The following is a 24,628-nucleotide window of genomic DNA, read 5'->3' as shown; positions in this document are numbered from 1 at the left end:
AAACAACTTCTCGTCCTCCTTAGCAACGATGACGTCTGATCTTAGACGGGGATTAAAGAAGAAAGTTCGCGTGTTAAAACATAAAGTGCTTTAATACACGTGCCAGTAACTGTTTTGTTAACACAGCCAATTCTGTATAGCTCGTATCATCTTCATAATGGCCCTTTTCGAAACCACGGCTTCAGCTTTGGATTCGGCTTCAGGATTCGTCCTCTCGTCTGACTGAAGCTCTGAGCACACGACGTACGCAATATTGTGCGCGCAGTTGTCAAAACAACCTCGGGGCCAAGCTAGCCTGAGCGGATCAAAAGCCGGAGCTGTGGTTTCGAAAAGGGCCATAGACCTTTTGTATGTGACGTCACACGCTAAAGAGATCAATGCTAAAAACAACCGTTGTGGTCAGAAAACGCCCTCATTGGGGGTCAAAAGAGGCAACCTATTGGACGATAGCTGTTTCTTGTGACGTAAAAACGTGCGCGTTAGCTCAGCGTCCGTGTAGCGTTTCGCGTTATGCAACTGGTCATTCCATGTTCTATACGCCTCTCTTAATATTAAGAGAGGCGTATATCTCTCTGAGGAGGCAGGCGTGCATGCATCACTTGTGCACGCGCGTGTGACGCAGTGACAAAAGCATTGCGTTTGCGTTTAGAGCGAGTGTGCGCAGCAAATCATTGATTTGAAAATTGTGTGCTTTATTGTATTACCTTTCAAAATGAATGGGTAGTACTAGTAGTCTTCAACGCGCAATGCAAAGCTAGCTAGCTAGGCACGGAAGAGAAATTGAACGTTACCAAAAACAGAGGGGAAGCCCATTATCTCGATTTCTTGGACCACATTTTCAGATAGACAGAATCGAACCACCATAAAATGAAAATAAAACAAGGAATACTTCATTTCCTTCACCTCGACAAGACATACAGCATGCTGTCTGGTAAAAATGTCTTCATTCTTCAGGAATATTTTAAGCTGCTTGATGTACACAACGAAGAGTCTATCAATGGTAAGCAAACTATACAAATAAAATGAAACATTCCCCTGACAGTTACCAGTGCTGGCTGCGATCTTCAGAAGAGCTTATACTACCACAAATTGAAGCACAAAATAACAGGTATTAAAGTTCTAGTTGTTTTTCTTCTAACTTTAGATATTCAGTTCTACCACTTCCTCCATGCCGTTTGCGATCTGAATAGAGGGCATATCTACAACGTATTCGATATGCTGGACGTGGACGGATCGGGTCGAATAGACTTTGATGAGTTCTACTTATTGGTTTGCATTCTGATCTCACTCAAGGTGGGTTATTCGCCGTAGAGGGCGGTGATCATTCGTTGGTTTGTTTGTTTGTTTGTTTGTTTGTTTGTTTGTTTTTGTTTGTTTTTATTTGTTTGCTAGGGTGTCACATGTACATTAGCGAGATTTAGGCAACAAGGGGTGGATTTCAGAAAAGAGTCAAGACTTATTTTGTTCAACTTGGAACCCAACATGGCAGTGGAATTATTGTTGTTTCGAAAAGGGAACAGCATTAACGATAAAAGCAGTACTCTACAAGCCAAATTAAAAAGTTCATATCCGTGAATGTATGGTTGTAAAACTTCAATTATTTTACTCAGTAAAGCATAACATTTCCCGTTTGCATAACAGCTAATTGTAATTATACATGCAGTAACTGGATACAATGATGTATCTCAGAAATAACTATCTATTTATATGCACAATGGTTTCTAGTTGTTTGGTTACATAGGCATAAACAATCAAACTTTTAATAGGTTTAGTACGGCCAGAGCCAGACATGTATATGGCTTCCTATTATTATATATAGCGCACATGTCTGTCACTCAGTGACGCTCCTGGCGCTGTAACTTACATACTACGTTTTTGAATTATAAGACCAAATTGTTTAACAAGATGCTGTGGCGCAATTTGCGGCCGATCAGACCAAGAACACCGGGGCGAACCCCTTCTTCTTTTCGATAAGTGTACTGGGTTCTTTTATATACGTGAAACAACACATGAGACCAACGGCTTTACGTCCCATCCGAAGGACGAAGAAATGGTTTTAAGTGTCTTGGATATAAGGACGTCACGGCGGGGAATTCGAACACACACTCTGCTGATCAGAAACACAAGAGTTTGAGTTAGGTGATCTTAATAAAGGATTTGGGTAATTTTGTTAGCACAAAACATAATGTGCACAGATTTACATTAAACTTAAACAGTTTGAAGATGATGATGCTGAGGTGCTGTAGTTTTTGAGAAATGAGTAAAACAATGTCACAAAAATAATTTTGGTCTCAGTCTGTCAGTGAGACGAAAATTAGTTGCATGTAAAAACGTATTAACCAGTTATGATTTGTTATGGTAAAATACAATAACTGGTTAATACGTTTTTACATGCTTATTGAGACTAAAATAATTCTCGTGACATTGTTTTACTCAATTCTTTGAGTTCAAACCTCTCCCATTCCATGTGGAGGGTTGAAGTACAAAACGGAACCTCTTTTAAAGGGGTTTGATTTTGCTGGTTTTATAGGATAAAGAAGAGAAGCAGTTTATTTACCGCCATTCCCGGACGGTCTTTGAACTTCTGGATGAGGACCGTAGTCACAGCATCTCGGCAGAGGAGTTCTCGGCTTTTGGGTTTTTATTCAATTTCCACGGAGCGGCTGTCAATCAGATATTCAAAGATTTTGACATATCAGGCGACGAGGTAAAAGTTTTTGTCCAGTCGTATTAATTTGAATACTTTTGTATCCTCTCAAAAACGTGTGGCCTGAAAACACGTTCGAATAGGCGGATAGGACTATGGCTTGATTTTCACTTGAGCAAGCGTTGAGAGAAGAAAATTTATCAGACATTTGTTTTCTTTAGCACTATATACTGCCCTCTGTTGGTGATTCACTGGTTTTGTAAAAACCAAAAGGGAAAACCTGTGGGACCAGTCTCGTGAACGAACTTCCAATTCGTTTAAAGGGAAAGTACAATGTTTGTTAAAGTGTTTTAGTTTAAACCCACCCTCGTGTTTTCAACGCAACACAAAACAAATTAATACTATTTAGATTTTGTTGGCTCGCTCTACCCGTCTTGTGCTCGTGCAGTTTTATTGATACTTTGTACTTAACAGCACCTCCATTTATTATAAATTCTCTTAGGAATTGGACTACAAAGAGTTCAAAATGTTCGCTATGGCCTGCATCGACAAACAGAACGAGATCGACAGATGTAAACGGGAGAAGTTGGAGCGCCGCCGACGTCGAAAGATAGAGAGGGCTACAAGGAAATTGGAGCGAGTCGAGTTTGGGGAAGAGGGCGCTCTCAGTACTAGCTGGCTCAGCCAAACCTTACATACGTGCGATGCATGCATCATTCAATAATCGACAGACGTGTATGTGCGATATACGGTGCGTTCGTTTAGCTTCCCTGGGTCTACCCCGCGGTGCTCACAGTCCCGGGTGAGCCCCTGGCAAGAGCTAAACGAACGACCACTCACCGCTCTCGTAGTGACGTCATGCACCTGGGGCCAGCCCCCTTAGTGACCCACTCCACAAGCAGGGCACTGGGGCTGACCCGGGTGAGCCCCTGGAATGGCGTCAAAGCTTTCGAACGCACTGGGGGCAGTCCAGGGTCGACCCAGGGAAGCTAAACGAACGCACCCATAGGTTGGAGGTAACGCATGCGGTTTGTGGAGTTTTTTTGACAAAAGTGACAGAGAAGAGACCGCTGAGCAGGAGATTCTATCCACCACGAGTTTTTGCATCATAGCGCCCTCTTTTGAATCCATTTCTTGCCCTCCTGCTCATGGAGGAACTTTGGGTGCGTTCGTTCAGCTTCCCTGGGTCGACCCCGACGTGTGGCGGTTTTTTCCAGGACGAACGTGTGCAGATAATTACCCACGTTCGTCCTAGACAAAAAAACTGTCACGCACCGGGGTAGACCCAGGGGAGCTAAACGAACGCACCCATAGTTAGCCTGAACATCTGACATCACATTTTGAGGCTCGTGCATACGCCAGAGACCGGCCTCCAGCCGGCGTGTGTACATCCACCTTTGACCTACATTCATTTCACATAGAGATACGCCATCAAATTCTATGGCGGACGTGACATGAGTGCACTGTTTGGGCATCTATATGAAAAGCTAATGTCACTGCACGTTTATAATCCAATTATATCTTTGTATCCAATAGACTCACTGGATCTGAGTAGCAGGTACATGTCTTTGTCATTCGAATAAAGACAGGAGCCAGTCTAATGTATTATTTAGGGACACAAAACCCATGACACCGGCAGACGACAAAAACAACCACTCCCCAGCCCCGCCCCAAATTTCAAACAGGGTCCTAGGAAAATCTGTCCCCTACATAATGTTGTCCCCCATGGGAAGTTACCATGGCCTGAAGGATTCAAAAGATGGCGCTATCATCAGAAGTCAGTACACAGTTCGCCGTATTGGGGGGGGGGGGGCACACATAATCTCCTGTCACAGGAATGGCCTGAGATATATAGTTCAAATAAAGACAGACTGTGCATTTTCTAAAAAGGTTTCTTTGTCCATTTTTCTTTATGGTATCACTACCCTCTTTAAGGGAAATAAAACTCTTTGAAGGTACACAACCCAATGCTTTCTTCTACCTCGTGCGGCGCGCGTGAGTTCTTCAATAATTAATTGGTAAAAAAAAACTAACATTGGCCGCTATAAAAGGAACGCTCGGCACAGCCTCTCCAAGCCCAAACGTATGTTGACGGTAGTAAAGATGGCGTCTATAGGGAACAACAAAACTAACCTGTGGACATTTAATTTTATTTGGTGACGTTTTTTTAGAATCGCCGATAATTAGCAAGGATTATAAAAGGACACGTACTGGTTTATATATGTCGGATTTAACTGTGAATCTCCATAACCGTGAAGGCCGTGTGATTGATGATGCGAGGTCAAAGTTGATTATGGACGTGGCCTTGAAGTGTGACGCCAAATAATCAGGCTACGCCTTGGGGCTCTTCATACGAATCGATTTCGCAGATGCTTTAAATATTCATAACTGAGCAGCAGCTTTTCAGATCAAAATAACACCATTTTACTGGAGTCATTATACCAAAGGCTGACCCACTTTCAAAAAGCTATAGAGGGATAGGCTTGGGCGAAACATTTTTAACGGGAATGCTGTTTAAACCTGTCTATTTAATGTGTTTGGAATTGTATCAAGTGTAATTTTGGTTGTACACTTTAGAATATATTGTTCGTAACTACCCATTCATTAGGCCCCAACGTCAAGGTTTTGTAAAACTACAAACGCCTCTGGTATAAAAATGCAAAAACAATTTCGTCAGCGACTGTCCAAGACCTCCATAGTCCAAGACGCCCCCTGCCAACGTGAGGAAGTACCTACCAATCAAAATTGTCATACTCTAGTCTTACTAAAACTGGATCGGATCGGAGTGACATCGGGGTTACTGTACACAAAAAGTTAATTAATATTAAGAAATAGTCCCCAAACGAGCAGTTACATAAGAGTTAATCTACTTGCAATCTACTGGAATGTGGGTTAAGTCGAGGACAGTCTGGGGCTAGGTGAGGCGGAAAAATAGATTGAAGCCATGTTGATACCACTGCAAACATAACCGAAGATTTGTTTGTGGCTGTTCAAGGGCGTTGGCAAAAACATCCCTAATGAGGTTGCCTTCATCATCAAGCAAGCAAGGCATGCCAGTGTCTCAGTAGCCTCTGTCCTCCTAAAGATTCCGTCCCCTGGAGTTGTAACTGAATAATTGTTTCGATGTGGGAGTCAAAATCACCTTTGTTCTGCTTAAATGTTTATTTATACCACCATGATTATTTTAAACTGTTCTACTGAGGAACTAACGGGTATTTCTCCGGCGTGACAGAAGTGGGTGCGTTCGTTTAGCTTCCCTATGGATCGACCCCGGTGTGTGGCGGTTTTTTTTTCCCAGGACGAACGTGGGTAATTATCTGCACACGTTGGTCCTGGAAAAAAAACACGCCACCCACGAACGCACCCAGTATAAAAACTAACTTTTACACTTTTAACATAGCTTCAAATTCATTTATTGGAATATAATCTTCTTTACATATCATTTTAGAATCTGAATAGAGTAAACATCTGAACGGTGCTTTCTCAACAAATAATCCCGTATAACACCTTTCAAATAAAGCATCACATTTATTTAATTGCCTATACTTGATACTGGCAAGGTTTTTGTTTCAGTTGTTCAAAAATAGTTATTTTTCGACACTGCACTCCAAAACTCGAAACAGAATTTATTTGCTCATCAAATAGACGAGGAATCTTTTTTTCAAAGTCCAGAATCAATCTCTTTAAGTGGAAATAACTTGTAGTCAATCAAATTATAGTACACTTTAAAATTCTTAGTAAAAATTTTAGTGCTTTTTTCAATGGGCTTCTCAAAGCGTTTATAAATATTTTATTTTTCAAAAAGATAATCTTTATAATAATTTGTGGAAAAGTCTGTAATTTCCCCCACAATTTAAAAAATAAGTTACTGTCAAAAGTATTTCGAGACATAATCATTTGAAGTTACTTAGTGTATCTCCACATATGCATAATATAACAAACCTATGAAAATTTGAACTCAATTGGTCTTCGAAGTTGCGCGATAATAATGAAAGAAAAAAAAACACCCTTGTCACACGAAGTTGTGTGCTTTCAGATGCTTGATTTGATTCCTGGAAAATAACTTCTTTCTCGAAAACAACGTTAGTTCAGAGGGAGCCGCTTCTCACAATGTTTTATACTATCAACAGCTCTAATTCATCACTGGCTTTATTCAAAACTTCCCTCAAGACTTGATGACCCAATGTGACCTGCATAAGCATTCTCTTACTCTAAAATGTCGCTGTACCCTGAGCATCTTAAGATGAATACCAGCGCATTATAAATGCCAGTACTATTATGATCAAATTTCAAACAGTAATTGCGATGACAAATTGTCTTGAAATAAAAATTGAGTCACCGTTCCAACTGGGTGAGATAAAAAAGGCACCACAAGGTTTTTGGAATGACTGGTTGTTTTTTTCTACATGAATCCGTTTTCAACGAACGTCTGTCGGAGTTGTGCCTTTTGCGCATCTGATGCCGGTTGCAGGGGGGATCTAACCGGTCCCCCGTAGAAACCAAACCATTCCATGGCAACCTTAAGACCAGGCACACCAAACTTAGCAGTCACCTGTGTGAGAGTCAACACAAAGAATTTGTCAAATTTCACGGCAACTAAAGAGAGCTCTTGTTGGTATAGGCAAGACACCACATCAAAGCAAAGGCGACAGAGGATCATTACACCCATCCTATCACACTGTCCCAGGTCCCAAATTACACACTGAAACCACAGGGGCCATGGACTCTGATGCCTGGTCTTGGCCTTTGTGCCCCTTTACACGTGTCCTATAGATTTGAAGTAAATCATAGTTATGAAAGTAGTCGTTTTACACACCCAAAGGGCTTCTTCAAAGCACTCCAATATCCTTACCCCTTGGGAGCTGGTTACAGGGCAGTTTAACTCCTTCCAGCTCCCTGGGAAGTATTCCAATAGAAGTTGCCCTTTGCACAACGAAAATGATATCGCGCTCCATCAGAATGAAATAGCAGGCCTCTTGGTACTGTGCCTTAAATGCAATGGCAAGGGCGAATGTTGACAAACAACTCTAAAACTTTGATCCAGATCTTGGGAGGTCTAAGGAAATGATGGCATTTCACATGTTTAAACCAACAGAGAAACAACCAATCAATCAATCTAGAAATGGGGTCCCTGCGACATGTTCAAGATCACTGATAATGACATTGCATGTACTCTGTCATTTTGGTTCTCGTCCTTATTTACCATGTCTAGGACCAATCCACAAACCAAGTTTCCAATTAAAATACAAATGCCATCTCCAGCTATTGCTCCAACAATGTTTCGTTTTAGCCACAATGACCTTGATATTCGACCAGAGAGTCGAGAATGACAGGCTGGGGGGGGGGGTGATGGGGCAGGGAGGGGGAGGGGGGTCATAGGACCAATCCACACACCAAGTTTTGAGTGGATATGCCAAGTTCTTTTTGAGATATCATTTGCACACAGACACACCGCACCCTAACAGATCCAAGGTGTGAGGTACTTCCATTGTGGTTTTATTATTATGTTGTTTGTTATGAGTCTCCAGTAAGTTGTATACAGTAAGGGCAGGCAAGTGTCTAAACACTTGCAATCAGGGACCACCTTTTGTCCCTCTTTTGTTTGTTCGTAAATTTTTTAGCAACAGCTCCCTTTGGCTTTGTACTAAACTTCCGTTTGGGGACCTTTTCCGCACCAGATACACTTAATTCGTAACCACCCACACACACAATGATTGAAGGACATCTTGGAAACAGTATGCCCCTGTGGTGGCTTCGTCAACCGTGGGGCATAAAAACATTTTAATGAGGTACACAATTGGAAACATGTACATTGTAATGTCATTTCAGTTCCACAATTTAATGATTTTGAGCAACATCAATATGTTCCGTACCAACTTGATAATCGTCCCGACAATATGTTAAAAGAGATGGTAAATTTGCATTTTGTATTTTTGTTTGATATCCACAAGTTCATCTGCAGTGATGTAAGCTTTCTGTATGTGTTTTGATTGGTCCGAGGTGACGTTTAGCAGCTGCACTTGTGATCGTATGCATGATGAAGCAGCATGCATATTTTATAAAAAAAGTACGTAGAATTTGACTGCGTACCTCCATGTGAAATAAATGTAGGTGAAAGGTGATTATGGACGCGGATTCACATGGGCTCAATGGCAGATCTCTGGCCTAATTCACAAGCCTCAGTCTAGGTTTCGCTCCACCCCACCGATCTCATCCAAGACCGCCTAAGATTTGTTGCTTTGATCGATTCCACCAAATTCAACCCTATTTTTAACATTGTAACAAACTGTAGCCATCTGTTTCTGTATTCCATTGATGGCTTTCCCTAGTTTTCCAACCTCGGTTGGAAGAAAAAATGTGGGTGTAGCGTTGAGATAGAAAGGTCTATAGCGACCTTGTTTTCCCCCATTTCTTTTTTTTTTGGTAGGGTTTCAAAACTCAAAAGTGTGGAATGATTTGGATTAATTGGAACACAGATGAGGTGAAACTTCACAAAGTAAATTAAAAAGACTAAAATGATGGATTACTCACGGCACTGTTGGGTTCAATTAATCGATGCTGCAACTTCTTGGCTTCATCCAATCTACCGTTCTTATAGAGATCATGGAGCTGGCACATCTCACCAGGTAGAACGTTGGCAAGTGCGGAGACAGTTCCGACAGCGCCTGGTGGTTGGCAGAGTAAGGGTAGGGTTAGTTAGTCGGTCAGTTATTCTGTTTATTGTCACACATATAATATTAAAGGCAGTTGACACTTTTGGTAATTACTCAAAATAATTGTTAGCAAAAGACAAGTAATGGAGAGCTTTTGATAGTATAAAACATTGTGGGAAACGGCTTTCTCTGAAGTAAAGTAGTTTATCGAGAAAGAAATAATTATCCACAAATTTGATTTCAAGACCTCAGTATTAGATTTTTAGGTCTCGAAATCATCATCTGAAAGCACACAACATCGTGTGACAAAGGTGTTTTTTCGCAACTTTGACGACCGATTGAGCTCAAATTTTCACAGGTTTGTTATTTCATGTATATGTTGAGATACACCAAGTGAGAAGACTAGTCTTTGACAATTACCAATAGTGTCCAGTGTCTTTAAGCCTGGGCGACTAGTGTGACTAGTGTCATAGTCGTGACTATTGGCTGCTTAGTCGAGGCGTGACTATTTGAGGCTGGGCTAGTCGAGTAGTAAATTTCACACGTCGGCATAGAGAGCTAGCAGCAAATAAAGTCATCATGTTTGAGCCCACTCACTGCAGGTGCCATTCGGGAAGACCCAGCAAGACCATGCTCTAGACCCTGATCAAGGATGCAGGCGTTAACAACCAGGAGGAGCTAATCAGCTGTATGCAGAATAGAGTTGTGTGGCGTGTCAGACATCAAGGCCGACTCAAACATGTGGCACCGTGCTTTCGTTTACTGTACCATTATTACATATCTAAGTTTGAATTCTGTTTTCTCTTGAATGCATGTATTTTTATCTCTTTTTTATAAATAGTCTCTGTAAAAATTGTCTGAATTCGGCCTCTGGATGCGATGACGTTTATTCAATTAATATCAATAACATCAAAACAACGTTTATAGGGACAAACTTTGATGTTAAACTTAGTCTTCCGCCCAGGGTCAGTACAAATATAAGCTGTTCCCTGAAAACAAGCTTTAGAGTGCTGAAAATACAATTAAGATAAAAAAAAGTCTTGCTATCAATAATATGTTACAAACAAATTTTAGAGAGCGCTGAAAAAAAAATGTTATCAGGATAAAAACAAGTTCTCGCTTGTTATCTTGCTTAAACCGGGCTTGTTGAAACCTTACAGTATGTAATTGCCCAAGACACCCAGGGCAGTTTTTTCTAGGCGACCAACTTCACTGCAATCACAAAGAATACTTAGGCATGCCAGGAACATTATTATTGTTGTATGAGAAAACTTATAATTCGAGTGGCCTCTGGAAAATCTTGCACAAACACACAAACAACTTCCCTGGGACAGAGTTTGACGTACATGTAAATTACTCAAGGTTTCAAGGAGAATAATTTGAACTGTTGTCTCTGTAACTGGCCATGCAACGTTATTGCAGTACAAAAATAATAATAATAATAATAATATGGATTTATAATGCGCACTTTTCCAGAAAACCGATCAAGGCACCTACACAAAATGAAAACATTATACAATAGAAAATGAAGAATAAACAAAACATAATGAAACCCAATGAAAGTCTAAGTGAACAAGTGTGTTTTCAGTTCCCTCTTAAAGTTGTTGAGAGATGTTGTTTGGCAAAGTGAGACTGGGAGCTTATTCCAAAGGGCAGGAGCAGCTTTGGCGAAAGCACGGTCTCCGTAACGAATTGTTCTAGACCTTGGCTCTACCAGCAAGTGAGACCCAGCAGACCGTAGAGCACGACTGCTGTGCTTAGTGAAGATAAGTTCACAAAGATACTGTGGGGCTTGTCCATGCAGAACTTTGAACACAAGGAGGCAGATTTTAAAGGTGATCCTCTTTGCGATGGGGAGCAATGTAGGCGTCTTAGGACTGGCGAAATGTGATCGTATTTTCTGGCTTGGACAACAACTCGAATTAGAACAATTTTTCTGTTTTCAACCACAGTAGACTGATCCAAAAGGATCTACCCCAGGCGCTAGTGTGAGCAAGAACACGTGAGCCCCTTCAATGCCATTCTGCACAACTCTGCCGCGTGTGTCAAGCATACACACACCCATGTGACAAACTTTATTTGTCGGACCTTCGGTTGCGCAATGGGCTGTGATTGGTCAAGATGCAATGGAGCGGAGCTTAATGGATCGGTCTATTCATTTGAAGTTTACACAGTCACTTTCTCGTGGTTTATTACTCGATATTTGAAATGAAACATGTAATCCCGCTGCTGCCACTTCCAAGGCTGTATCAAAACTTTGGGTGTGATCCCTTGCTAAACCTCCTGGTGTGATCCCTTGCTAAGGCCGAGTTACACTGCAGCGATAACGAAAACAATAACGATCATGACGCAAAGAGAATGCATTCTATTGGTTAAATAGCTCCACGCAGAATACGCACACGCTCATTGGTGTATTACCAAAGGTGTCTAGTGCTTTTAAATGACACACGCTTTGGTTTTTTAACTAAAGGATTGGAATGGAATGTTATCTTACCAACTGATAAGGATCCTAGGAAGAATCCTGCTGAACCAGCGAGAACCTGGAAATGATTCTCTTGTGTTTTATGAACTATGGCTCCAATCTTAGTAACCTAGGTTAGAAAGACACAAAAGGTAATCAAATCACTGGAGTTCTTATATAGCCCTTTACTATAATAATATTTATTACAAGGGGGACAGGGGGAATCTTGGCAAGCAGTGTATAGACCTTTATTACGGTTTGGTCCTCTTGATTTTACTTCATTCCAAGTCATTGTAACCAAACTGAGGCTGGACGAAATAATAGTCTGGTGCCAAGAGCAATGAATGTAAGCATTCATTACTGTCATTGGAAACAGAGAACATGACCACAGTGGTGACAGCGTAATAAAGGTCTATGGAAGGAGGTGTTGCTGGTTGCGCTGGAAACATTTGTGCACTTAAGAGACAAAACATGCATAGCTAGCACAACAGCTCAGGGCAAAATTTCATAGAGCTGCTAAGCACAAAAATTTGCTTAGCATGAAATTTCTTCCTTGATAAAAACATGTTGCTTGTTACTGGTATTCAGCTGTTGTTTGCTCGTCCTGAAAATCACGTGAAAATTTGGTTGGTAATCCTGTTTTTATCAAGGCAAAACATTCATGCTAAGCAAATTTTTGTGCTTAGCAGCTCTATGAAATTGGGCCCAGGACATGGAGATTTGCAGTCAATTATCACCTCTGACCAAACATTGCACAGTTTTAGGAAAGCTCATAGGTTTGTCGGTTGAAATCATTGTATACAAAAAAATTAAATATCAAGTTGGAATGGGTCTTCAGTTTTAATTTGAACCAGATTTGCTGACCTGCAGAACCTTGGTATTATTTTTGTCCAGAAATCCAAGCCAAATGTTTGCGTTTGTTCTTAGTCTATAAGTGTCTGTTGTTTAGTTTTCCTGAACATGTGTCATAGCATGGAGTTCTATTTCTGCATTTTGTTCATTAGTAGCTTGACTTGACCTCATACCTCAGCGACCATTGACATCAAGCTCAGCTTCAAAAATTGATCCCTCCGCAGTGTTATAGCAATGATAATAAGAAATACTTAAAAAGCATTCTCCAAAGGTACAATGCGTCTTATTAGCACAATTCATAGAGTAACATTTTTTTTTTTTTTTTAAGGAAAGAAAGTTTTTTTTAAGGGTCTATGTACTATTTTCTAACACAATACTCACTGTCCACAGATTTACAATAAACTTACACAGTTTGAAGATAATGATAGTAGAAAGCTTCCCTTAAAAAGTTACATACTGAGGTGCTGTCTCAGTTTTAGCATGTAAAAACGTATTAACCAGTTATGGTATGTTATGGTATAATACCATAACTGGTTAATATGTTTTTACATGCTAAAATAATTTTTGTATCAATGAGCCAAAAAAATCCTTTGTGGTTTGTTTTACTCATTTCTAAAAAACTACAGCACCTCAGTAAGTAATATTTGAAGGGAAGCTTTCTACTATCATTATCTTTAAAAGAAAAGAGAGTGCTTACGTCGCCACCGCTGTCTTTCATCCCGATGATGTTTGGATGCTTCGAGAGGGAAACAGCGACCTCTATTGGCAGATCGATGCCAGTGTTTTTCGGTACACTGTACAGGATGATTGGAGCAGGGGATTGGTCTGCCACCTTCATGTCAATCATAAAAATATGAAATTTTACACAAGTCCCATACTAACACGTCAAATGCGCACACTACACAGAATAAGGGTGAACACTAATAATAATAATAATAATAATAATAATAATAACTAATTCTTATATAGCGCATTTCACAATAACCGTATCAATGCGCTTTACATTAGTGCCCTGGTCATGGGGCCAATAACATCCCTGTAATGTTTCTCAGCTCCCTTGGGAGTATACAGCCCTGAGCTGCCTGTAAGGCGCTTGTGGCTTTTTCATACACAACATCAACCTCTACCCTCGCAGGTACCCATTTATACCCCTGGGTGAAGAGAAGCAATTATAGTAAAGTATCTTGCTCAAGGACACAAGTGTCACGACCGGGATTCGAACCCACACTCCCGTGATTCAGCACCAGAACTTGTATTCGATGCTCTTAACCACTCAGACATGACACTCTAAATTTGTATTGGGGATAAAGAATATTAATTATGATTTTACTCATAAATACACCGATGTGTGTTAGCACTGAATACTCAATACTTTCCTGAGCTCTGTGGAAAAAAAAAATCACAGTCATATTACTCAGTATGGTGTCGAACCCATGACCTTTGCAAAGCTAGAGCAGTGTCATACCAACTAGACCACCGAGATTGCCCGGAAGCTAGAGGCAGTTCATATCCTATATATTTTAGCAGATAAGGTCACTATTTGGTTTTGTCAACATAATGCATCGACTAAACTATGAAGAAAGATACAAGGAAAGTCCCATCGAAGTCTTTTATAGCACACATATCTACCCAACAAGGTGCTTAAGGCGCTAAGTATATATACAAACTTTCAGAAAGATAGGTTATTGAAGTAATGAATTCTGAGACCCAATTATGTAGCACATTATAAGAGTTAACAAGGTGCTACGGCGCATACAGCAGCCACAGCTAGGAATACCGGGGCGAACCCGTCCTCTTTTCGATAAGTGCACTGGGTTCTTTTACATGCGTTACACAACACATGGTGTTACGTGCGCCTAATTCATTACAATGTCAAAAAGGAACTAAGGCACGACAGAGACATTTGACAAGGAAGAGTGAAACCTAACCAGCGATTATATTCACGATGATAATTTATTTTATACTCAAACAACAATATTTCAAGCAATAGAACAATTAATAATGTACATGGCAGATTTAATACAATTCAAATGAAAGACCCTAAGATTATAGCTACCGGAAGTTTGATGACTGGGTTTGATGTGCTGGTTACACGGTGCCTCTTCTAAATTGACGTCTGGCACTAGATTGGTACATCTGGGGAGAGCCTCAAACCTGGCATGGGTTTAGGCCATCTAGGAAGAGCCTCAAAACCGGGCGTGGGTTTTAGGCCATCTAGGAAGAGCCTCAAACCTGGCATGGGTTTAGGCCATCTAGGAAGAGCCTCAAAACCGGGCGTGGGTTTTAGGCCATCTAGGAAGAGCCTCAAACCTGGCATGGGTTTAGGCCATCTAGGAAGAGCCTCAAAACCGGGCGTGGGTTTTAGGCCATCTAGGAAGAGCCTCAAACCTGGCATGGGTTTAGGCCATCTAGGAAGAGCCTCAAAACCGGGCGTGGGTTTTAGGCCATCTAGGAAGAGCCTCAAAACCGGGCGTGGGTTTTAGGCCATCGGAGCGCAAGAACCGGGTGGTTCAAACCTTCGACTTGAAGGAGAAAGAGCACAGTTTTGACTGACTGTCTCTGTGCAAGAACCGGTTGGTTCAAGCCATCAACTTGAAGGAGAAAGAGCACAGTTTTGACTGACTGTCTCTATAACTGGAACATGGCTGAAACACCAATACTGGACAATGGTGTGGCTGATGGTTGGAGTGGTGACACCCATCAATGTATGAGTTGGGCAGAGCCCCTGGCTGACTCAGTGGTGGCGGAGTGATGAGTGTAACCCAGCAAGAGGCATACCCAGTATTTTATAGGCTAGAAACATCACACAATGCAGTGGGCAATTATACTAAACATTGTGTCCACTGCACATTAATAATAAGTTTGGAGTGTCACCACATTAAGGACACAATGTTACATTATGACCGTTGCATAACATCTAACAATACACATTGTGAAACAGACTGACCTGTTTTGCCAAATACCACAGATGTTCTTAAAGACCAACAAATATGTCATAACAAAAGGAACAGGATAAGGGGGAGAGAAAGCCCATCTGTAACACATGGGACCAACGGCTTTACGTCCCATCCGAAAGACGAAGCAATGGTTAAGTGTCTTGCTTAAGGACACAAGTGTCATTGTTGGGGATTCGAACCCACACTCTGCTGATCAGAAACACCAGAGTTTGAATTCGGTGCTCTTAACCGCTCGGCAACGACACTTGGGAAAGTTTCAGCTGAATAGTTTCTACTTGACGAGTGAACAGAAATAAACTATTGGTATTTTCACCGACACTTAGTGCAATAAAAGCGGGTACCAACCAATTTTCGGCCACAGAAATTTGGGTCTCAGAAAAACTATGTTGATGAATGGCAATTTTTGGACAGACTTAAGGCGTATGCTTTTTAACGCCTTGAAGAATTTTTGTTTAGTTCTAAGTTGTTTGCTGACAGAATTATTGTTTTTCCTTTGTCAAGTCAAGGTTTTATTAAACCAAATGGTTTTTTTTAAAGGGACTGATTAATCAAGAGGCTCAAAACAATTCAAAAAAAAAAATTCAAAATATACAGGCCATTTTTTTATATTTGTTGAAGTGGTTGAAGGTCAAAAATAGAAATCTTAGGGCTGTACCTTAGAGTAGTGTTTGATGAGAGCCTCTGATGTCATCAAACCTTTGAAGTAACCAGGTGTAATAACGAGAAGCGCATCAGCTCCTGCCGCTGCCATCATCTTAGACATTTCAATGGTGTCTCTTGTTGCTAAGAAACCAACAAACAAACTGTAAGACGCCAATTAAATTGTTGCCAAATGTCAAACCTAAACTGGCATCTTAAGTTCTAAATGCAAGGCCTGATTTTCCTTGAAGAAGTCTTTTTAAATAATGTTTTTCTGTGGTTGACGTTTGATATATCCTTGCTGCTTCAAAACCAAAAATATACAAAAACTTTAAAGTTTGGATATTAAAAAAAAGTTAACTAGTGTTGGACTTGAACTTGCAACCTTTGGATTAAGCATCCAGTGCTGTACCAACTTGGATAGCTAGCCTTAAAGACATTGGACACTATTGGTAATTGTCAAAGACCAGTCTTCTCACTTAGTGTATCTCAACGTATGCATAAAATAACAAACCTGTGAAAATTTTAGCTCGATTGGTCGCCGGAGTTGCGAGATAACTTTGAAAGAAAAAAAAACATTGTCACACGAAGTTGTGTGCTTTCAGATGCTTGATTTCGAGACCTCAAGTCCTAAACTTGAGGTCTCGAAATCAAATTTGTGGAAAATTACTTCTTTCTCGAAAAATATGTTACTTCAGAGGGAGCCGTTTCTCACAATGTTTTATACCATCAACCTCTCCCCATTACTCGTCACCAAGTAAGGTTTTATGCTAATAATTATTTTGAGTAATTACCAGTAGTGTCCACTGCCTTTAAGCATCCAGTGCTGTACCAACTGGGATAGCTAGCCTTTATTCGGCAGTCTCCCCTTTTTGTCCATATTTTTTCAGGGGTGTCGGTCAGAACTTCAGAAGCCATTATTTAATTAACAGAAAAATCTAACAATTTAGTTTTCCTTGGGGTTAAAGACACTGAACACTATTTGTTATTGTCAAAGACTGTCTTCTCCCTTGGTGTACCTTCCTCCATGGTGTATCTCAACATAATTTTTATGCACAAAATAAAAAACCTGTGAAAATTTGAGCTCAATTGGTCATCGAAGTTGCGAGATAATAAGGAAAGAAAACAACACTTTTCTAACACGAAGTTGTGTGCTTTCAGATGCTTGATTTCGAGACCTCAAAATCTTATTCCAAGGTCTTTAAATCAAATTCGTGGAAAATTACTTCTTTCTCGAAAACTACATTACTTCAGAGAGAGCCGTTTCTCACAATGTTTTATACTATCAACCTCTCCCCATTACTCATTACTATTAAGTAAGGTTTTATGCTAATAAATATTTTGAGTAATTACTAGTAGTGTCCAGTGCCTTTAAGTACTTGATGCCAGCATTTAATTTATTAAACAATAAAATCATCGAGATTATAATTTGACTCACATTCACAACCGGATCCAGCTACAACAAGTTTATCCTTGGGTGTTTCTTGTCGAACCTTCCTAATCATCTCGACTCGCTCTTCTTTTGTCAGGAAGACATACTCGCCGTTTGATCCATGAACAACATAACCTGAACAATAATAAACATACTGGTGGTACATGTAGGTCGATATTATTAACCTCTTCATGTCATACCTGTTGAAATGACAGTAGGTTCTACCACAGGTTGCAATGCTTGGAAATCTTTGTATACTATTAATAAAACTATTTGTTTCTCCTTTTTTTACTTTTTTAAAACCCTTGAGGTTACTGCAAATTAGTCAGGCCTGGAATCTTTGACAGGGCAAGGCCATTTTCAAGTGCAAGAGAATACCAAGTTTCAATTGTGGGTGCGTTCGCTTAGCTTCCCTGGGTCGACCCTGGACTGCCCCCGGTGCGTTCGAATAGCTTTGACGTCATTCCGGGGCTCACCCGGGTCAGCTCCCAGTGCCCTGCTTGTGGAGTGGGTCCCTTGGGGGATGGCCCCAGGTGTATGACGTCACTACGAGAGCGGTGAGTGGTCAATCGTTTAGCTTTTGTCAGGGGCTCACCCGAGTGAGCACCGCTGGGTACACCCAGGGAAGCTAACCAAAAGCATGATTGTGTTACTTGTAAATAAACACCTGCGTAAGCTTTCACGTCACGGGTAAAACTTCACTCCTGGTATTTACGAATAGGTTTTGAACCCGTAGAAGAGTCCATGTACAGTTTGTAGTATTCATTCTTGTTCTCTTCTTATAAGTAAAAGCATCCTGTATTGTAAATTGGAAAAATTTAATGTGAAACCATTGTTGTGGTTGTGATGCAATGCCTGGTCGAAGGTTCGGAAAAGGCCAAGACCAGGGACCAATTTATAGAGCTGCTAAGCACAACAAATTTACTTAGGTTGAAATTCCTTCCTCCTAGATAAAAACACGACCAAACAAATTTCCATGTGATTTTCAGAATAAGCAAACAACAGCTGAATACCAGTAAAGGGCAATATATGCAACAAATTGAAATTTGGTTGGTAATCCTGTGTTTATCAAGGATGAAAGTTCATGCTGAGCAAATTCTTGTGCTTAGCAGCTCTATGAAATTGGGCCCAGGGCCCAATTTATAGAGCTGCTAAGCACAACAAATTTGCTTAGCATGAAATTTCTTCCTCCTTGAATTTGATAAAAACAGAACCAACCAAATTTCCATGTGATTTTCAGAATAAGCAAACATCAGTAACAAGCAATATGCAACAAATACAAATGGAAATTTGGATGGTAATACTGTTTTTATCAAGGAAGAAATTTCATACTAAGCAATGTTTTGTGCAGTCAGCTCTAGCCTCTACTCTAGTCTTTCTAGGTGCTATGTAAGGACTAAAGTCTATGAATGAAATTAGGCCAAGCCAGGGCCTGGGCCCTGACATGGGCATGCCTCGCGCCGGCAGAACTTATTTATAATTTATACTTTGTCATGCATGCACGGGCTGGGCTGTGCGTCTGTGTGTGTAATTCCAGTGCTGTATTTTGATATTTATAACAATATTATAATTGCGACTAATAATAATAGAGCAGTACAACCTACTTCGGAAAAGTTTCCGTATGGCGCCACCACTTTTTCATTCGAAATAAAATAATATAGTATCTAATTTACCTGATTGATATATCCCTTTTTGTAAAAATGAGTGAAAAAGTGGTGGCGCCATACGGAAAGTTATCCCCTACTTCAAAGATAATTCCAACACAGTGACTAGTGAGCTGGTGAGAAATGCCTAAACTTACTACAGCGTACCTTTCAATGGCGTGGCGTTCCAACGACCAATATTTTTTGACAGTTCGTCGTAGTCAATGTTCTCTTGAGCATCAAAAGGGGTGACAATTGGAGGAAAAACACCGCTCAAATCTACCTTGTGTCCGGAGGCCATGGTCCGCACTAGGAAAACCCGACTTCCAAGTTTTGGAACTTTACAAAAAGTCTCCAAAACGCCTGGAAGAAGGCGTTTCACAACTTTCGCTAAACCAGCTGCCATTTTGGTCTGATTCTATAGGACCGGTTGTAGAAAACCGTGCTCCAAGTCTCTATCATTTTGGGTACCAGACTGACACACACACACAAATTGGAGGGGGCGGGGTGTGGCAATCTACAACCAGGGATGCGTTTTGGCGGTCGTAACCGATAACTGTTTTAAAAAGTAGTTAATTGCCTGACGTTTCGACTAGCAGAGTCTTTCTCGAAGGCTAAAACTAAGACTTAACACAAGAAACATGAACAGGTATCTAAGTATATAATCTGTGAAGTGAAAATACAAAAGTGCATGCAATCCGGACCCCTCCCCTTCCGCCGCGCCCACCAAGTTGAACAGAGTAGTGTGGATGAGGGGCGGGGAATTTGAGCACACAAATACCATAATGAGTAAAATATGAAGGGGGGAGTCAGTTCGCGATTTATACACCTCGCGATTCCTAAGGGGTGGGGGCCCGCCCTAGAGCCCGGCATTGTTTATTATTATATACCAACACTAACCTACTAACCTACCCACCTATACTAACTTTTGAGTACGGGTAGATTGCCCGTTGAGTGGGTCCCCGTGAACTATGAAGGATTGTCATGTGTGTGTGTGTGGGGGGGGGGGGGGGGCAACGCAACAATAAAGAAAATACAGGTTTCGGAAAACTCCAGATGTAGTTTATTTTATATTACCAATTGAAAATAATGCAAAACTACAATGCTACAAAATAGTATGGTTTTTAGGCTATAAGGCATAAAAACTGTAAGCAAGAACGAATTCTATAAGCCATAAAAAAGGGGGTACCGCTGCAATGGTCGAAGGTTCGGGAAAAGGCCAAGTAGGTATTCTTTGCAACTTGAGGAAAGGAATTCGGTGAATTAAAATAACTACGTAAACAATTGACTGGGTATACTCCAAGTCAATTTGTTACACTATCAACCTCTCCCCATTACTCGTTACCAAGTAAGGTTTTATGCTAATAATTATTTTGAGTAATTACCAATAGTGTCCAGTGCCTTTAAAACCGGCATTGTCGTGAGTCGGTCGTGAGTAACTGTCGTGGCCCTGCGATGAAGGATCACAACCAGGGTCACGACCATGCCGGTTTTTAAACGACCGTTAAAAAAACTCCTACTCTTTTAATATGTACTGAAGAATGAAGTTATAATCGTGTATTCTTAGCAATTAGTAAGACAGCTCAATCGTTCGTTGAAGTTGTGAGATAACAATGACAGAAAAACACCCTTGTCACACGAAATTGTGTGCTTTCAGATGCTTGATTTCGAGACCTAAAATTCTAAACCTGAGGTCTCGAAATCAAATTAGTGGAAAATACTTCTTTCTCGAAAATTACGTCACTTCAGAGGGAGCCGTTTCTCACAATGTTTTATACCATCAACCTCTCCCCATTACTCGTTTATGCTAATAGGTATTTTGAGTAATTACCAATAGTGTCCACTGCCTTTAAAGTACATATGCTCAACAAGATGTACAATATTAAGTTTTAGGTAAGCAATGAAAATCTACACGCTCAACAAGTTGTCCGATAGGCCTTATATCAAGTAAAGCAATTCCCATGTTTAATAATAATAACAATTTGCAACTTACAAGAAACTTCGATGGAATTATGCTGGCGGGTTTCGTCGGGCTGTGGCGTGGAGTTATGTGTCATTAATTCGTTGACGGATCATACAACTTAATTCAACTCAAAATTGTGAACCAAAAATAACGGAAAGAACGAAGACTCAAAACACGTCTTGTCGCTGACGCTTCTTGTGCAGGAATGATTTGCGTCAAGTGCTCTGCCAGCCAATGCAAGATAGCTTCGGGCCACACCCTTAACGCCTCAATGAACTGCAAGTATTCTTTACAGCTTGAGGAAAGGAATTCGGTGAATTAAAATAACTACGTAAACAATTGACTGGGTATACTCCAAGTCAATTTGTTACACTATCAACCTCTCCCCATTACTCGTTATCAAGTAAGGTTTTATGCTAATAATTATTTTGAGTAATTACCAATAGTGTCCAGTGCCTTTAAAACCGGCATTGTCGTGAGTCGGTCGTGAGTAACTGTCGTGGCCCTGCGATGAAGGATCACAACCAGGGTCACGACCATGCCGGTTTTAAACGACCGTTAAAAAACTCCTACTCTTTTAATCTGTACTGAAGAGTGAGGTTATAATCGTGTATTCTTCTTAGCAATTAATAAGACACTTTTCACAATCTCTTGCTTATTAATTGGCTTAGAGCACGGCATCACAGTTGTCTTATGTTCACTTGAATGCCGCCTGAACTTGGATTGGGCTAATTGGTACTACACCCGATAGCAAAATATGTACTACTATCCCATAGCAACGTTGTACTATCCTGTGGCAACCAAACTATGGCCCTTTTTGAAACCAAGGCTTCAGCTCCAGAGATTTGACAATAGTGCGCGTGTTTTGCGTGCGTGCTCGGGGCTTCAGATGAGAGAACGGAGCTTGAAGCCGAATCAATGGGTACGTTCGTTTAGCTTCCCTTGGTCGACCCCGGTGTGTGGCGATTTTTTTCTCCATCACGAACGTGGGTAATTATTTGCCCACGTTCCTCTCCTTGAAAAAGAAAACCGCCACGCACCGGGGTCGACCCAGGGAAGCTAAACGAACGCACCCAATGTTTGCGTATACGTGCACAGGGCTTCAGATGAGAAGCCCAATCTAAAGCGGAAGCCGTGATTTCGAAAAGGGCCCAAAGCCGAAGGATTAGAAAAGGGCATATTTTATTACTCATACTTATAGAAAGCTTCATGGTACCTTGACGTCTTGGCTTCTATGTTACAGTGGTTGAAACTATGACCCACCTCGGGGAAATCAATCCACGGTCTTGTCGTGCAGCACATCATTTTCTATACGGATGACGCAGTTATACGCATAGCGCAAGATGGAGATGTATTTTCGGCTTTTCGCGAGTGAATCAACCATCAAGATTGAGCCGCACACAAGTGCCTCTTAAAGGCACTGTACACGTTTGGTTATAGTCCAAGACCAGTATACTCTCTTGATGTACCCCAACATTATAAATAAAATGACACACCTGTGAAAATGTGGGCCCAATTGGTCATCGAACTAAGTTGCTAGAGAACAATGACAGAAAACACCGCTGTGAGTTCTTTCAGATGCCGAAAAAAGGCATCAGGCCTGAGGTGTTGTATTTGAGTGAGAAACTACCTCTTTCTCATAAACTACGTTTCTACAGAGGAAGCCGCTTATTGCAATGTTTAAAGACAGTGGACACTATTGGTAACTGTCAAAGAACAATCTTCTCACTTGGTGTATCTCAACATATGCATACAATAACAAACCTGTGTAAATCTGAGCTCGTTTGGTCGTCGGAGTTGCGAGATAACTATGAAAGACAAAAACACCCTTGTCACACGAAGTTGTGTGCTTCCAGATGCTTGATTTCGAGACCTCAAATTCTAAACTTGAGGTCTCGAAATCAAATTCTTTCTCGAAAACTACGTCACTTCAGAGGAAGCTGTTTCTCACAGTGTTTTATACTATCAACCTCACCCCATTACTAGTAATCAAGAAAGGTTTTATGATAATAATTATTTTGAGTACTACCAACAGCCTTTAAGACTATCAACAGCTCTCCATTGCTCGTTGCCCAGGCCTTACTCATTATAAATAGCGTTTAGGCTCTGCCAGCGATGGGCAGTAGCCATTGGCGTAGAGACATCGTGCGTAAATCGAAACCATTTTTAGATCACCAGGAGACCACCTTGAAATGGTCTGCTTTATGGTTTCATTTTGTTTTAGACTTTCTTTCAAGCCTTATATAAAGAAGCTACAAACGAAGATGTTCACTCAACCTATTGAGAACAGCCAGTGAACTACCAGAAGTTACTCTCTCATCTTTGAGTTAGTTCAATCTCCTCTCACGAATCATGAGTCGTAATCGAAGCCGAAGTTTCGTCATCACACCCTGTGAAGTTCCTTATTTCACCGTCCCTGCAAGGCGGAACTTCAAGCGGTTTTTATCGGGAACCATCAACAAGACACCAAGCATGCAGGATGCAAGAGACGCCGTTCAAGACTGCGTCATGTCATTCCGTGACGGAACAAAGTGTCTATCATCACTCGTGACGCCCACCTTGAGGTTATCACCAAGGGGTAGTCCTAGACGAGGCCGTCTCGGCCCACGGTCTCTGAGCACATCAATTCGTACCAGCCCACCACCAGTTCAGAGTAGTCTCCTCAAAACACGCTCCATGACCATGGACGGACGAAGCAATCGATCCCTCTACAACACAACCTCTTCCCAACCCAAACAACGACTTCCCATCGAACAGAGATTCTCCTCATTGGGTAACATCCATCCACCCACAACGCAAAGACCCAGAGATTTCCTTCCGGAGGTTCCAGCTCTCTTTGACATGCCGAACCTTCTCTCCGTGAACCCGCGCTGTAAAAGCTCCTCCTCAAGATGGTGTCCCAAAAAGCAAACATCCACCGCCGGTTCCCACTCAACACTTTGCTCCACTAATGTAGAACTAGCCAACTCTGCATCATACAGGGCAAGGTGTTCCTCCGACAGCACAGCTCTAGAATTCAGACGATCTCGCCCAGCTTCCCCCTTGTTGCCAACCAACCATGAAGATGAGTCTACCCCAACACCCGCCCCACGAGAATCTATCAATGTTGCGCTTAACTTTAAAGCTCATGAGAAGCAGTTGGAAGTTGATGTACATGGACTCACGTGTGAGGTGCCTGCTGGTGAAAACAACCTTCTCGTTGAGTTGACTCTAAACCCCGGTAAACAACGTCATGTATTACGAGACATCCCTGCTTCAGTCGACATCGACTCCAATGATGCCAACATCCTCCCACCGAAAAGAGCCGTCTTCAAGGGGGTGAAGTCGGCTAGTCTTTCGTCTAAGATTCTAACCATCAAAGTGTATACCAAGGGTCTACTT

General features: G+C 41.2%; 2 protein-coding genes across 2 annotated transcripts; one reads left to right on the top strand and one right to left on the bottom strand.

The window, feature by feature from the left end:
• The first annotated feature begins 867 nt into the window (after nucleotides 1-867).
• LOC117294317 (EF-hand calcium-binding domain-containing protein 9-like) lies at nucleotides 868-3,371 on the top strand. The gene is made up of 4 exons (XM_033776677.1): nucleotides 868-1,000; nucleotides 1,145-1,293; nucleotides 2,531-2,707; nucleotides 3,150-3,371. The coding sequence occupies exons 1-4, from the start codon at nucleotides 868-870 to the stop codon at nucleotides 3,369-3,371; spliced, it is 681 nt and encodes a 226-aa protein (XP_033632568.1).
• Nucleotides 3,372-6,706: 3,335 nt separating this feature from the next.
• LOC117294569 (4-hydroxy-2-oxoglutarate aldolase, mitochondrial-like) lies at nucleotides 6,707-21,444 on the bottom strand. The gene is made up of 7 exons (XM_033777032.1): nucleotides 21,278-21,444; nucleotides 17,648-17,776; nucleotides 16,226-16,353; nucleotides 13,311-13,445; nucleotides 11,795-11,891; nucleotides 9,179-9,312; nucleotides 6,707-7,199 (listed from the first exon to the last, which is right to left on the bottom strand). Exons 1-7 carry the CDS (start codon nucleotides 21,339-21,341, stop codon nucleotides 7,050-7,052), a joined length of 837 nt encoding a protein of 278 aa, XP_033632923.1. The 5' UTR covers nucleotides 21,342-21,444; the 3' UTR covers nucleotides 6,707-7,049.
• Between the last annotated feature and the right edge of the window lie 3,184 nt (nucleotides 21,445-24,628).

This window comes from Asterias rubens, chromosome 9 (genome assembly GCF_902459465.1).
Source record: "Asterias rubens chromosome 9, eAstRub1.3, whole genome shotgun sequence".
NCBI classification, from domain to species: domain Eukaryota; kingdom Metazoa; phylum Echinodermata; class Asteroidea; order Forcipulatida; family Asteriidae; genus Asterias; species Asterias rubens.
Note: the sequence above shows the minus strand (reverse complement) of the source record. Positions and strands in the feature narration are given on the sequence as shown.